A 16,492-nucleotide genomic window follows, 5' to 3' on the forward strand; every position below is an offset into this window, starting at 1 on the left:
ATTTCCACAGCAGGAGAGGGATATTAACACTTTGATGTGAAAAATCACAGAAGGACAACTCCTACAGAAACATCTGCTCCAGGTGGACCCTACCCAACAGACATGCCAGACTCTTGCTGTTTTCTGTCTCTTCTGCTCCCTAAAGAGATGTAATGTCTGCAGTTCAGAGGACAATTCCAGTGCAATTGCCCTGAAATGGAAATGAATCCATGCAGTTGGGCACTTGAACACTACCAAAATAATGGCTTTCAATGCTCCATGAGGATGTTCACTGGAGACAGTTGTGAGAGAAAACAGGTCATCTGAGAGGTCCCGTGGCATTTGTTGACTAGGAAAGAGTGCTCAGACCAATGGCCAAAGTACATATTTCCCCCCGTTTTCAAATGCTGCAGTGTCGCCCCTTCCTTCCCACTCACCTTCCCTCCCTCGGCCTTCTCACAGCCCCCCTGAACCTGCTTGTGGCTCTTTGCAGTCTTCAAGGTACTGTCATTTGCAGTTCCCAAAGGCTGAACCTATCACTTTAACCACAAGACTATCCTGGGTACCTGGACGAAACCCACATGGCAGCATCACCATCAGTGGAGTGGTCTCTCCAGCAACAGCATGTTCTGTTAATTAACTTTGCCCTGTTCTGTTAATTAACGTTGCCCTGTTCTGTTAATTAATTTTTTAAAAGGAGACCAAAAAGTGATGGGAGTCTTCTGAACCAGACTAACAGTATTAGAACATTTCAGGACAGCTGTGAATTTATGCTTTTGGCTGGAGATGAACTTTAGAACTATCGAAAGCCAGTTGGAGTCACCATCCCAAAACAAGAAGTGATGCTTTTTGGTTAAGGCTCATCATGTAATTAGATACCTTGTATATTGGGTTTGCATGGCAAGGTGTTGGCAGCGGAGGGGCTATAGGGGTGACTTCTGCGAGAAGATGCCAGAAGCTTCCCCCATTTCCAATAAAGCCAATGCCAGCCGACTCCAAGACAGACCCACTGCTGGCCAAAGATGAGCCCATCAGTGGCGGTGGTAGTGCCACTGAGACAACATAGTTGAGAAAGGGGAAAAAACTGCAAGACAAACTGTGACCCCATGGAGAGCCCACTCTGGAGCAGGCTCCTGGCAGGACCTGTGGCCCCCATGGAGAGAGGAGCCCACACTGGAGCAGGTTTTCTGGCAGGACTTGTGATCCTGTGGGGTACCCATGCCGAGAAGGAAGGAACAGCAGAGAAAGCATGTGATGAACCTGACCACAACCCCCATTCCCCGTCCCCCTGAGCAACTGGTGGGGAGGAGGTGGTGAAATTGGGAGTGAAGTTGAGCCCAGGAAGAAGGGAGGGGTGGTGGGGAAGGTGCTTTAAGATTTGGCTTTATTTCTCGTTATCCTACTCTGACTTTTGATTGTCAATAAATTGAATTATTTTCCCCGAGTTGAGTCTGTTTTGCCTGTGACGGTAACTGGTGAGTGATCTCCCTGTCCTTATCTCGACCCACGAGCCTTTTGTTATATTTTCTCTCCCCTGTCCTGCTGAGAAGGGAAGTGATAAAGTGGTTTGGTGGGCACGCGGTGGCCAGCCACGGTCAACCCACCACACCGTGTTTTGTTATGCATGGGTTACCTGTATGGAATATGTGCATCCTGAGCAACCAAAAGTCAACCATAATATGAGCAATCATTAAGCAAAACTGAACAAAAGTGGACACGGTGAGACTAGGTTTCATCTCCTAAAAACCTCTCACCTCCCCAGATGGATGCAAGGTGGTACAGAGGACGACTAACTGGAGCGTTTGAGACAAGTGGGAAGTGGCTTCTAAAAGCCCACTTTCAGCGGCTGACAGCATTCAGTCAAGGACAAACATGATGTTATGGGAGCTGGAGAGAGAATATTTCTATCCTAGAAGAAAATGTGTCTATGGGTCATTCACTCTACTCAGAGACACCACAAATTTTTCTTACTAAACTAAAGGGGTCTTTCTGCTCTTACATTCAAATGTAAGAGTAGCAGCAATGGTGCAGTCAAACACCTCTCCCTAAATCCGTGCACGGATCACATGGATTGGGCTGCAGGATTGGACCCTACAGAGGATTGTACAATAAAGTCACCAACACACAAGCTGGTCTGGTTTCATAGGAGCATTATTTAATCAAGCACAGGAAATACACGGTGTTCTTTGGGTGGCATGGTAACTTATGTTGGATCTGGGAGATTTTTGTAGGACTGGGTCTTATAAGATACTACAACACTGGAGGTTACAAGAGGCATGAGGAGCAAAACTGTCCAGCCTGCTTATGCAGCATACCTCAACAAGGTATTTGTAAACATGAATCAAACAGTGCATGCCTGATTAGCACCTTAATAACACCACTGAGTTACTGGAGGCCTCTAGAAATTGGACTGGTAAGATATATTGTTGTAATCTTCACTTTCTGTGAGCAGGGGTTGTATCTCTGAAGAGGTTCCTCTTCTTTTCTTCCAGCAGGACAGAATGAGCCCCGTGAGCACAGCAGTAACTACGCCTCCAATCACAGCTGCTCCAACCAGCCAAGCCCAGATCTGACGGGCTTGCTCAAGGTAGGGTATTAAAAACTCCTGGAAAGAATCAAGTGCTGGAAAAAGAAGAAAAAAAAGAAAAAAAAAGAGAAGAGAGAAAAGAAAAGTCCTTTTACATGATGCAATGTACTGTCAGTTTATACAAGTTGTACAACAGGTAATACTGGAAGGCTGAGTGAAAGAAGAGACTACATTGGTAAAGACTGTCTGAAGGTCATAAATAGTTTTAACAAATCTCTTCAGTCTTTATAGTCTGTTTCTCAATCTTCGTATTAAACACAGGAATAGAGTTCACTGTCCCCAGCGCTCTTTATGGCTTTGTCAAAACTGTAAGACCCAAGAAGTCTGACAGAGTGTGGCCAAAGGGCCTGCTAGCTCAGCATCCTGTTGGCAACAGTAACTGAGGCAGAGTGCTAGGAAGAGTTTAACGACAGGGCAAGCTTATTAGGGTCCTTTCACAAATTACTTACCCAGCCTCCAACAATTGGCAGCTCAGGGACTTCCTGAACCAGCTGTGGTGTCGTTGTGTATAATACTTATTGGAGGATTATCTTTTTCCCCTTCCATCAATTTTTCTAGCTGCTCTTTGAACTTTTATCTCAACTTCTTGCAGCAAGGAGATCCTTGTCTTAACTACATATTGGGTGAAAAAAAAAAAAGCTTCCTTTCACTAATTTTGAACCTGCCACCGGCTCGTTTCGTTTGCTAATTCTTGTGTGGGGAAAGGCAGTAGACTATTATCTGTTCACTCACAAGAAATCCTTAAAGAAAGAATTAGAGCCCTCTTTCTTTGGTGAACACAGGGCAGTTTCTCAGTGGTTAGATAATCAGCTGCCTTCTTGCTTCGTGCTATGAATGTGTGTCTGTCTATCTGCTTTTCTCACTATAACTTGATGAGTTACGAAAACCCTGCCATACAGGGCTCCCACTCCATGTCAGGTTGGAAAGTGACCTCTTCCCAATGCACCTAACAACTTGTTGGCTTGAATTTGAGAAGTGGGAATACCTGTCCCCTTGGGCCAAGGAGGATTGGGAAGCCTCATCTCCCAATTACTAGCTATAATTACTATTATTATCTGTAATTACTAGATATTAAGGGGGGCAAAAAATGCCTCTTTGGGTAGCTTCTTTGGGATACCCTATGGTGGTTTATTTTTTAATAGTTTTCTTGCATCTGGGCTGATTTAGATGTAGTCAGCCGTATTTAGGGTGATATACCCCCTCAAAAGCTATAAATGTCTTCCTGCCATCTCGCATTTTCACTGGTGCCCGTGAAAGTAATTCCATATATCTTCTTGGATCATGGTGCTTCTGAGCCTTATGCTGTTGTGTGCACTGTGCTCTGAAAAGACGCGTTTTGCTCACATCACCTTTAAGGTGAAGCTATCCTTAGCGCTTGATGCCTGAATCACTTTCTTTTTTTCTTTTTCAACTTAGGCTGAATTTAGACTGAATGTGTTTTGTCTTTCCCTACAACTCAGCTTCACTTTGGGGAATGTTTGGTTGCTATTTCTCTGGTCCTTGTTTTCCAGTTAATCCAACTTCGTATTCTGAGATTGTATTTGCAAGAGTCTGCATGTTCAGCCTTCTGCTTCTGACCTCATTAGACATATAAATGCTATGTAACACTAAGAATTACAAAAAAAATTAGGTTCTTGATGTTTCAGAGTGAACTCCACAAACCTCTGGGTATGAGGTACATTATCTCTTTAATCCTTCATTTCTCATCTGTCAAATGAGGACGGTACCATTCACCGAATCCTTTGTGTTGTGAATATAAATTGGTATTTCTGCAGGACTCAGCTGCTATAGTGATCGGCACCAAAGAAAAGTGTTAGAGGAAACATCTTCAGGATAGCATTTTAAAAGCGCGCAATAAATCATACGTTAGGCTACACACTGCTTCACTGAGAAAAAGAAAATCAAAACTATAAAGGATTGGACATCTGGTTCTTAATGAATGCTGTCTATGCTGTGCAGTGAATGAGGCGGGGGTCTGGGGAAAAAATAGTGTGCAATTGAAGAGAATGCATGCATGTGGATGTGGAGGGTGAATTACGGCTATATAGACAACTAATGCTGGCATTTCTTAACTTTGTGTGCTTGACTGTAACTCCAATGCTTTTTAACTCAACTCTTTTATGTTTACATTGCAAACATGTCTAAATTAGAAGCGATCTGGCTATTTAAACTGGAGTATGCATATGCTAAAAGAAAATCCATACATAACAGGAACTTGATACTGTTTTAATGTTATCGAAAAAGAGCATTATCACAAAGTTCTCCTCCTTGAGGAATTTATCTGGGATATGAGGGTTTTCTAAGTGACATCTTAAATTCACACTTTGTCCTTGAACCATCTCCTCCATCAATATTAGTTGGAGGTCTGCGCTATCTTCTCCCTGGTAAAACATAGCGTGACTTGGAGAAGATGCGATATCACATTTCACAATGGGCCCTTTCAGAAGGGATTAATCTATTTTATTATATCCTGATAATCAGTTGAACAAGCCCTTCTCTTCCTTTCAGCCTCAGTCTGCACAGTTTCTGTAATTAGCTCAAAGCCAAAAGCCACCTCCTGGCATCTACTGGCTGTTTCTTTTTGCTGCACAAAAGGTGTTTGGCATCGCTGTCATAAAGTTGTCATGGCAACTCCTGGGTGTCAGAGGATGGAGCACCCCAGGACACCCTATAATCTGTTAACCTGTGACTGTAACACAACAGTAAACTATGACTGGACTGGCTGCCCAGCCAAAATCACGCAAACTGGGATTTCAGTATTCCATTACCACAATTCTTCAATATCTGACTGTGCAAGGCCCAAAAGTGCAGCAGCTGTGTTTGCTGATGACTACCTGGGAAAAGTGTCGAGGGAGTGGTGGTGGGGGGGACAACAATAGCTGCTTTGTGGGAGACGTCAGCCAATGCCAATTCCATTCCTTTTATATCAGTGCGTGGAGTCAAATGATAATCCTCCCTGGAAGCTGCCATGAACATCGATTAAAACTGCCCTTTCAGTCAATAGGTTCATGACAAAGCAAGAGGAAGCCAGGTCGGGCTGGTGCTTGATATCTACCCTCCCATTAGTGACTAATACCAGCAATATCTCCTCATCTCGGACTTTCTGGTAGGAAAACAGCAGTGATTAACCTCAGACACGGTTTTAGCATTCAACTCTTGGCATACTCTTTCTTCTCAACGAGAGTGTTAGCTCTGGCTAACAGCAACAAGTAATTTCTTACTCTTAATAATACACCAGATAGTTCTTTTTTAATGTAATTTAAAAATTCCAAGTAGTCCATTTTGCATGGATGTCATTGGGAAGGTAGGAGACCACAACAGTGTAGTTTTAAGGTAAAACAATGTGTGTCTCCTATATTTAGGGTAATAATGTGGACTTCCCATGATGATGGAAGAAACATGCTACAGGAAATCTATTAATGGACATCCTGAGATCTTCCTTTTGTGGTAACATCAAACTACATTATTAATATAATGGATCCCAAGGATGAAAAAACCCACCTTAGTATTAAAAAAAAATATTGAGAGAATATTTATATATTTTAGATATTCCTTCTGTGTAAAGTAGAGGATGACAAAGTCTTTCCAGGGTTAATTCCTCAAATTAGAAATCAAAACTCTGGCCAGGCAAGAAATAAACAAAAAAAATTTCTATCATTTATTATCAATTTATTACCTTTATTGCCATATGCCCTACCAATATGTTGGCAGTCTTGCTATTCCATTTTACATGCTTTTCTACTGATAACTTGGGTAGTTAATGGGTTCAAGATTTTAAAGCAAACCCTGAGGCAGCAAAAACACATCTTAATATGTTAAGCTTGAAAAATTTTTCTCATCCTGGTGAGCAAGTTCTTTCTTATTGTTTTCCGCCATTTCTCGTGTGTGTATGGTTCTCTGATTGTGTCCTTCTAGGTGGTCAAAGGAAATAGAGACTTCCACAATCAAGAACCAGGAAGATGAACCGGGAGGGCTTCAAGTTATTGACTCCCTCAGTCTGTTTTAAGGCGGGATCACTCGTCTTTGCAGTGGTGCAAAGTTCACAGCTCCTACTAACTTAATCAGGGTCTCCTCATTATTACAGCTTGGAAAGTCTAGTGGGAGGTGTCCCTGCCCAGGGCAGGGGGTTGGAACTAGATGATCTTTCAGGCTCCTTCCAACCCAAACCGTGCTGTGATTCTGTCTTTGGACTGCAAGGGATGCCGTGCGATGGATGGCAGTGGGCTGTTCATGGCAGAGCTGCAGTACCTGTTGATGTCCCTGGTGACAAGTGATAGGACGAGGGGAAACGGGTTCAAGTTACGTCAGGGGAGGTTTAGATTAGATATTAGGAAACATTTTTTCACTGAAAGGGTTATTAAACATTGGAATAGGCTGCCCAGGGAGGTGGTGGATTCACCATCCCTGGAGGTGTTTAAAAAAAGGGTAGATGGGGCACTGAGGGACATGGTTTAGAAGTGGCTTTTGTCAGGGTAGGCTAAAGGTTGGACTCGATGATCTTAGAGGTCCCTTCCAACCTCAGCAATTCTATGATTCTGTGATTCTATGTACGCCCGAGACGCTCCCTGTCAGTTCTGCCTCCAGCCCAAGGCGGGTAAATCAGGAAACTATGGCCCACCCTTCATCATGTGGCTGCCTAGAAACAGTGAGAATCAGACCATTTCTGCACGGCTCGTAACAGCTTCTGAAGTCATTTTTCAGTGCTGAAGTTGATCAGAGCGTCGCCGCCTGTTGCTTCTGCAGAGTAACGTTGCTGTGGAGCCCTGCTCACCCAACGGCAAGGATGGCACATCCGCAGAGCGGATTACTGGCAAAAATTGATTATATTGGATTATTGAGAGGAGATAAGTCAAATATTCCTTGATATATTTATAGAGCAATACCGTTTACTTTTTGTTTGGCAACCTCACTTAACACTTGCGCTTCATAACTGCGCTTTCACAGTTTGCTGATAAAAATTTCTCTAAAAAGAGGTGAGATCTAGCTATAGGATACCTGGTATTAGCACACTATATGCTACCAGGGTGTTAATAACTCACGAAAAGATAGCTTCCTACCCCTAAATGGCTCCCATGCGAAAGAAAATAAAAAACCCCTGTTTTTAAAAGCCATATTTCTCTTCCTTCATTAAGCATCATTATGTAACCACCAAAATACCTGCTCGTACTCTTCTTTCTGAGCAATGTATTTTTGCATCCTGTTTTCTTTTGGTTCTTTCCTCCTGTTTCAATTAACCTTAATCTACACCTCCTTATCTCTGCCTGAAGAAAACCCAGGGACCAAAATGCTCTCTTCTCGTCTTTTATTTAATCCATAAATGTAAACCACTTTCCAAGGTAGTATTGTCACCTTTAATTGCTTTCTATTGTCCCAGCATCCACGTTTTATTGTGCACGTCACTGTTTTATTGCGGGCTCTTGCACGCCTAACTTCTCCCTTTCACGTCGTGCCCAACAGTGTGTGCTCCTGAGTCTGGAAACCCAGCGGAGTCTCTCTGTGGTGGCACTGTATTTGCCAGCTGCCACATTTTCTTCTCGCCTGATGTGATTTTGCAACCAAATTGCTGAAGAGCTGGAAATAGAAATGAGCTGCAGTGGGACTCTGGATCTCAGCTCCCCTCCTGTAACACATCCGTGGGCAACCTGGCATTCTACGTTGCAATCACAACGCTCTTATCCCTTGCTTTGCCCCGAGTGTCAAATATTCTTAGTTGAGATGTCCAAAAATTGCAACTGACAGTTAGATTCCTAGGTTTATAATTGGGTAGCTGCCTGCTTTTCCAAAAAAAAAAAATGTGAATCACCCAGCTACACATATAGTGGTCATCAAATTGTTCCTACTGAGAGAAGGAGCTTTTCTGGGGAAAAGTCAGGGCTGTGTCTACGGATTTATCTGTTCCTATTTCTGGAAGAAAAAAATAGAAAAGGCTTAGTCCAGGCCCTCAAATGTAAGTGCTTGGAATAGCTCTTGCCATAGAAAATTGTTTTGACAGCTATTGCTAGGTGGTGCCGTTAGTCTTCCAAATCTTTTTTATTGATGCTAACAGATGTTCATTTTCAGTAAGCCGCGCGGGTTGCGGTAGTTTTACAGTTCATGGTTCTCCTGTCAAGGAAAGCTGGGTGTCTGCTCCGGTTTCTGCTCGGATCAGCTCCCCAGTCACTAGACTCTGACATGTGTCTTTGATTCCTGAGGGATGGATTTCCATGCACGCTGCTTGTGACCACTTCTGCTTTAGGGCTGTCATATGTACAAAAATAAATGAAGCTGCAATTAAAATAACCACATACTGTCATACACTGATTTGCTTTTCAGCGGAAAGCAGGGCTCCAGGCATCAGCTTTTCCTCCGGGAAACAGCAACAATATAATTTAGCATTAAAATGCCATTTTGTCACTGGATTCTTTCCAAGATTTTTTTCTCGTAACCAGCCTCATCATGCTCTGTGTAGCCCCGCTTCATCTCTACCAAGCCTCTAGTGCTGTAACTCAGAACTGGGGCCCTTGCTGCCTTCCTCCAGCTGCTTCCTTCAAAAGCAAACAAGACCTGGCTTGTGTGCTCATCCCTCGCTCTGTCCTGTCCTCTTCCTCTGCCTTTCCTTGTCCTCCTCATTTGGAAGATCTTCAGAAATGCTACCTCTTCTCCGCCACTCAGATCTTCACTGCTCTGATTTTCTTTTTTCCCTTTGTAACTTTTTCCTATTTGTCTAGTAACTCCTGGCTGCCAGTCACAGACTTTCTCTTCTCCCTTGAGTACATGGGAACTCTGAAGGTGGATCGTTGGGCTACCCTGCTAACTCCTATGTTCCTCTGAACAGGAATCCGGCATTCCTATCTGGAGAAAAGTATGGGTTTAAACACTGGAATACTGAGAAAAATCGGTATCTGCATTTTGAGATCCCAGCCATTTTCCATTTATAACTAGTTCTTCCCTTCTGATAAGAAATAGCTTAAGCTCTCTTCTTCTCAGTGAGATTAACAAGGGGTTGAGCGACATCTGAGGATTATCTGGGCTTTCTAAACAAGTTTGAATTTCAGTCTTTGTGTTGATCTTTCAAAATAATTAAGGAACTGCTTTCTTTACCTCTGTGTTAAGAGCATGGGCAGAATTTAATAAGCACAACCTGGTCAGCTAATTTCGTTATTTGCCCCGTTGGAGGGCTGGAAGCAGAAGCGCGCAGAGGGGTCCCACCTGCGGGGAGGAGCGGACAGGACAGGTGACCCCAAACTGACCAACAGGGTATTCCATCCCATCTGCCCCACGCTCCGTATAGGAGCTGAGGGATCAAAGGCTCAGCTCTCTTCCTTCAATGGCTGGCATCTGAGGAGGACCCTGTCTGTTCATCTGCCTTTGATCCTGAGCCGTGTGTTCCTGACTCCAGCTCTGGAACCCAGTTCCTGCCCATCGCTGAGTCCAGTCTGGGACTTCCCCAGTGCCTGCTGGTGACATCATCCTGGGAGCTTAATACGGTTTTGTGTATACTGTATCTCTTTCATTATTTTCCTTTTTATTTTATTCTTAATATTTTATTAAAGTAGTTTCTTCTAAACTTGTAAATCTCTCTTTATCTCTCCCCCTCCTCCCCGTGCACGAGAGGCTGGGGGGGAGCATCTGTCGCCGGCCATTGGCCAATTTGGGCAAAACCACGACAACCTCAAAGATCATCTAGTACCAACCCTGCTGCTGTGGGCAGGGACACCTCCCACTGGATCAGATTGCTCAAAGCCCCATCCAGCCTGGGATAAGGATACCTGTATTATGACATTGTATGACAATAAGGAAATGGCAATATGTACGCAAACAATAAGGAAACCAGTACCACTCAAGCAAAACTATGAGGTCCACTACTCTGGGCACAAGACCTGACCTACCTGAGGTTCCCCAGCAGCGACAGCCCCAAGAGCCTCTGTACTCCCTGTACCTGAGGATGGCCAAGAGGCCCAAGCCAAAACTACCCCTGAACAGCAATGCAAGTCAAAACCACCACTATACAGTGCAAAATTCATTTGATTAAGTGAAATGAGCATTATGAATGATTCAGTTGCATTCTGTATGAATAACCATAGGGCAAGCACAAAGTCAAGGGGCTGTGCTGCACAGACCTTGTGTTGGCCTTTGGTACCAAGGTGAATTTTACTCTGGATATTTAAGAGATAGGATTACATTTGTAAACCAGAAAGACAGCTTTGCATCTGCCCTCCTTGAAACTACATCCAGAAATCAGAAAATCCCACTCTTTCCCATTTGTGTTGCACTGTAACAGCCGAGCTGGGCAAACGGCAGTTTAGAAATCCAGCACTTTTTCCCACCAGTTCTGATCATGAGCTGACCATTTGGGTCAGATTCTGCTCTTAATAGGCTAGGATAGATAGCATTGATGTCAGTGATTTATTTTTGGTTGGAACTTTTCTTATGGTATCGTGTTGACTCTCCATCAGACCAGAAATGTGAAAACAAGCAGGTACAATTTGGGCCTGTATTCAGGGAAAAATCTGGAATAGAAGGATTTTTTAATATCTTCTCATTTTACAGACCTATTCCAGGTCATAGGCAACAAATTTGACATTTATCCAAAATAGTAGCATTACCTGGTTCTTGCAGATATTCATAGTCATATCCCAGCTCTCTTGAAGGTTTAAAAAATTCTCCATTTCTGTAAAGGGGGATAAAGGGGACCATATAATTTTCTCGATTGTGCCCAATGGGTGCATTGGCTGCTGGGTAAACTTCTAGCATGGGCCTGTGTCTTCTTAACCATCGCTCAAAAATGCTGTAGAAGAAAAAGCATGTAAATTATGGTGGAGATTGGCAGAAATTTTCTTTTTGAAGATTAGAAAAAAGTGTTGATGCTTTTATTTTTGTGAACCCTGGGGACAGAGTGGCATGCAATGACTTGTGTTTGTGTGCGTGTAAAGCTTTCCAAATCATTTGGGGTTAGCTACTTCAGTGCTGAGTTCCTATGCAAGCCTACTAAAAGCAAAGGCCTGCAGTGCTACAAAGAGGTTGAATATGCTTTTAAATTCCATAAATGCCATTCACCGTCTCGCTGTGACCTGACTGCAATTTCTGTTCAGTAATTCACAAGATTGTGAAGGATAGAGAGAAAAGGATTAAAGACCTCAGTCCTTTCTCCTCACCCTCAGAAACATTTATGGCTGGTTTTGGGTGGTCTCGTTGCCAGCTGCTCAGTCCTGTTCCCCTTCGTCTATTTTATCTCCACTGTTACCAAGGGTTTTCACGCCTGCATTAAAGTATGGCTACACCATGGTCGGTTTGACATCACCAAGGAAGTGGAAACATCTGAGGAAGAAGGGATAAGCTACAGGAGTCCAGAAACTTGATAAAGCAGGTCAGCTGTCAGGAAAGAATCTTTCTCCAACCACAGCTTCTTCACTGACCTCGGTGTCTGCACAGTTGTTTCACATATTCTCACTCCTGTCTCTCAGCTGCTGTTGCACAACCTTTTTTTACCCTTTCTTAGCTATGTTATCCCAGAGGCGCTACCACTGTCGCTGATGGACTCAGCTTCGGCCAGCGGTGGTTCTTTCTTGCAGCCGGCTGGCATAGGCTCTATCGAATATAGGGGCAGATTCTGGCATCTTGTCACAGAAGCCACCCCTGCAGCCCCTTCACTACCAAAACCTTGCCATGTACACCCAATACAAGCTGTTACCAGCACCTCTGACCTCAGCTGCTCCTTTACATTTTTCTCTGCAAAATTTCCCCTATTAGCTGCCTGTCAGCGCAGGGCTGTATGTCTGTTCTTCAACTTGGAGCAGAAAGCTCAAAGGCTGCAGTATGGGAAGAGTTTGTTTTGACTTTTTCAAGTCATCTACTGGATGTGTTTGGACAACAAAATTAAAAACGCCCCAAAACATTCTCAGTTCTCTTCCCTCTGTGTCTGGGCTTTGTCTGCTTATCTCTTCACTTCGCTTCAAACCTCAGATCCTGTCCCTGCTCCCCTGCTCTTTACACGGTGACTTTGGCTTGTCAGCAGACACCTGGATGTGCCAGGTTGAAGTAGAGGAGGTGAGAAGATGCTACAAGGACAGCAGATGCAGGTGTCTTGTACGTGAAGAAAGAGGACCCCATGCTTGATTAGAAGATATTGGTAGGAGGGGATCAGCGTCTCAGGGAATCTCAGGGAGTGATTGCTGAATTCATTTATATGAATATATGAGGGATGGAAATGGTCTGAAGAGACCTGTAGATTTTACTTGAATTGAGATCTTGGCTCAATAGTTGCAGCTCCCTGACACTGGCTGCTAGCTGGAGGACACTGAGTTCCTCCTGTACCCCCTTGTAATTAATAACCAGCTGCTCAGGGAATCGAGTTATCTCAGAAACACAGACTCTACATGCAAGTGCTTGGCAGAATCAGGATCTCTGCAAAGCATCCAGGGATTCTGATGGTAGAATTTTACCTCCTGTCTTTGGGCAGAAATATTGTGAAACACTCTGCTTACCCCACAAAACTGAAGACCTCTCACACTCATCAAAACAGAGGTAGGGCCAAAGGCTTGGTTCTTTTTTTAGGATCAAAAGATGTAATAGATGAAAATATCACTATGTTCATACACCTTGTCAACTCTTAACAATGCAGGTATTAATCTTGATTAAAATCTTCATTTCTGGCTCTCATCTTCAGTTAATTTCATCAGCCCTGTCTAGAAAACCCCTTGTCAGAATAATAATATTCAGCTGAAGTTTTCAGATGGGTAAATTTAAACAATGATATCAAAGCTTCAGTTGCGGTTACCACAAGAAAGTTTGAACAGGAACTCTGTCATCACTCTTGGCTCTGGAAGGCAAAGGTGCTCAAGAGAGCTGGTTGATATTCAAAGACCACTTCCTCCAAGCTCAGGATCGGTGCATCCCTAAGAGAAAGAAATCGGCCAAGGGACGCAGGAGACCTGCATGGTTGAGCAGGGAGCTTCTGAAAAAGCTCAAGTGGAAGAAGGAAGTCTACAATACGTGGAAGAAGGGACTGACCCCTTGGGAGGATTACAAGAATGCTGCCAGAGCGTGCAGGGATGAAACAAGGAAAGCCAAGGCCGTCTTGGAATTAAACCTGGCCAGGGATGTCAAGCTCAACAGGAAGGGCTTCTACAAGTGTATTGGAAACAAAAGGAAGACCAGAGAAGTTGTGGTCCCACTGTTGAATGAGACAGGAGCCATGGGGACAGCAGATGCGGAGAAGGTGGAGTTACTGAATGGCTTCTTTGTTCGGTCTTTACTGCTCGGCCCAGACCTCAGGAGTCCCAGGCATTGGAGGAAGTAACGGGGAAAGAAGAAGACTTCCCTTGGGTTGAGGACGATCGAGTGAGGGATCAATTAGATCAATTAGATATTCACAAGTCCATGGGCCCCGATGGGATGCACCCGAGAGTGCTGAGGGAGCTGGTGGAAGTCACTGCTGGGCCACTCTCCATCATCTTTGAAAGGTCCTGGAGAACAGGCGAGGTGCCTGAGGACTGGAGGAAAGCCAACGTCACTCCAGTCTTCAAAAAGGGCAAGAAGGAGGAGCTGGGGAACTACAGGCCGGTCAGCCTCACCTCCATCCCTGGAAAGATGATGGAACAGCTCGTTCTGGGCGTCATCTCAAGGCACGTGGAGGAAAAGAAAGCTATCAGAAGTACTCAACATGGATTCACCAAGGGGAAATCATGTCTGACTAATCTGATAGCCTTCTTTGATGGCATGAGTGGATGGACAAATGAGGGGAGGGCAGTAGATGTGGTCTACCTTGACTTCAGCGAGGCGTTCGACAAGGTCTCCCACGGCATCCTCATAGGGAAGCTTAGGAAGAGTGGGCTAGATGAATGGACAGTAAGGTGGATAGATAACTGGTTGAAAGACAGAGCTCAGAGGGTCGTGATTAGGGGCACAGAGTCTAGTTGGTGACAAGCGGTTTTCCCCAGGGGTCAGTACTGGGTCCAGTCCTCTTCAATATATTCATCAATGACCTGGACGAGGGGACAGAGTGCACCCTCAGCAAGTTTGCTGATGACACAAAGCTGGGGGGTGGGGTGGCTGACACACCGGAAGGCTGTGCCGCCATACAGAGAGACCTGGACAGGCTGGAGAGTTGGGCAGAGAGGAACCTTATGAAATTCAACAAGAGCAAGTGTAGGGTGTTGCACCTGGGGAGGAATAACCCCACGCACCAGGACAGGTTGGGGCTGACCTGCTGGAGGGCAGCTCAGCTGAAAGAGACCTGGGAGTCCTGGGGGACAACGGGATGACCATGAGCCAGCAACGTGCCCTTGTGGCCAAAAAGGCTAATGGCATCCTGGGCTGCATCAAGAAGAGCGTGGCAAGCAGGTGGAGGGAGGTCATCCTCCCCCTCTGCTCTGCCCTGGTGAGGCCGCATCTGCAGTACTGTGTCCAGTTCTGGGCTCCCCGGTTCAAGAAGGACAGGGAACTGCTGGAGAGGGGACAGCAAAGGGCTACCAAGATGCTGAGGGGACTGGAACAGCTCTCTTAGGAAGAAAGGCTGAGGGATTTGGGTCTCTTCAGTCTGGAAAAAAGATGACTGAGGGGGGATCTTATCAACACTTATAAATACTGAAAGGGTGGGTGTCAGGAGGATGGGGCCAGGCTCTTTTCAGTGGTGCCCGGGGACAGGACAAGAGGCAATGGGCACAAACTTGAGCATAGGAAGTTCCATCTCAACATGAGGAGGAACTTCTTTGCTGTGAGGGTGACAGAGCACTGGAATGGGCTGTCCAGAGAGGTGGTGGAGTCTCCATCTCTGGAGACATTTGAAACCCGCCTGGACATGTTCCTGTGCAACCTGCTCTGGGTGACGCTGCTCTGGCAGGGGGTTGGATGGGATGATCTCCAGAGGTCCCTTCCAACCCTATGATTCTGTGATTCTGTGATCAGACTACACCTTTGGAAAGCCGCATAGAGAAATCCAGTAATCATTAAAAAAGGCATAGAATATAAAGGAAACCAGGGCATTGCTATAGCTTGTGGTGGAGGGGTGGGTGGGGATGAGTAGGGATGTGAGTTGTAGTCCAATCCTTTGCCTGCCTGGCTTTTACTCCTGCCTTAGGCAAGGCACCCTGACTATCAGTGCCTTGCTTCCCTAGGAGTTGTAGGTGGGAGTTAAGACAGCTATTCGATGGAGTACAGGACTGTCTGAGTTTTAGAAAACATGGAGCAGCCACATTCTGAAAATCCATAGGGCTGATGAGCACGTGGTTGAGAACTGGAACTGAAACAGCTTCCTATGACATGCCCTGAAATGCAGCATCCTCTCTGGATGACTTAAGTGTTGCAGTTTCACAAGCAGTTTCAAGAAGAATCCTTAGGCCAGTAATCTTTCAAACAGAATGCAAATGCAAAGCATTTCCATGGAAATGAACATATGTACTTTTGGATTCTTTCATTTGCAGTGTGTTTCCCACATTAGCTATCGAGCTTTTCTTAGCAGTAGCAGGAGCATTGAATTGTCTGCCCTTGCAGCTGATCTTTAGATTTAGACGCAATCGTACGCCTCTAATTACTGATATGATGTGTTGTGCTGATGCATAAGATATGTTGCACAATTCATTGCGTTGTTTATGAACAGTTCTCTCCTTTAGCCAGCATAAAATCACATAATCTTTACTGAAATCTCTTTCATCTAACATATCTGTACACCACTGTAGAAATCTCAGAAACATCCGTTAGGGTTTAAGAGTCACAGCATCCATTACTCCCTCTAGAATAGCTGGCCATGTGCATTTATCTTGGCTTTTTTTTTTTTTTGGACACTTTGAAAGATTAGATATTCTGCTTGCTAGTAAAGCAATTGGGTGCATTTATTCTTTCCACTTAAAGGCTTGTTCCGAGCTTGTTCAGTAAGATGGGCTCACAATACTCATTTTTCCTTGGCAAGATAATGCATGATGCTCTGTATTTTCATGAGGATCTTCATGT

At 44.6% G+C, this 16,492-nt stretch overlaps 2 protein-coding genes across 3 annotated transcripts in view; one reads left to right on the forward strand and one right to left on the reverse strand.

The window, feature by feature from the left end:
- The window catches only part of NOX4 (NADPH oxidase 4), a 135,751-nt gene extending 127,690 nt beyond the window's left edge, over positions 1-8,061 (forward strand). The window contains exons 20-21 of one of the 2 annotated variants that reach the window (XR_010069866.1): positions 2,475-2,566; positions 6,482-8,061. The gene's annotated coding sequence lies outside the window, so the exon portion shown is untranslated. Of the gene's footprint in view, positions 1-2,471; positions 2,567-6,481 lie in introns of both variants that reach the window. The other variant, XR_010069865.1, reaches the window with a different exon arrangement.
- Positions 2,004-16,492, reverse strand: part of TYR (tyrosinase) — a 57,966-nt gene continuing 43,477 nt past the window's right edge. The window contains exons 4-5 of the mRNA XM_063325216.1: positions 11,152-11,333; positions 2,004-2,601 (exon numbers count right to left, since the gene is read on the reverse strand). Coding sequence (XP_063181286.1) covers positions 2,378-2,601; positions 11,152-11,333 — 406 coding nt within the window. The 3' untranslated portion in view covers positions 2,004-2,377. The remainder of the gene's footprint in view (positions 2,602-11,151; positions 11,334-16,492) is intronic.

Source organism: Chroicocephalus ridibundus, chromosome 1, assembly GCF_963924245.1.
Source record: "Chroicocephalus ridibundus chromosome 1, bChrRid1.1, whole genome shotgun sequence".
Classification (NCBI taxonomy): Eukaryota; Metazoa; Chordata; class Aves; order Charadriiformes; family Laridae; genus Chroicocephalus; species Chroicocephalus ridibundus.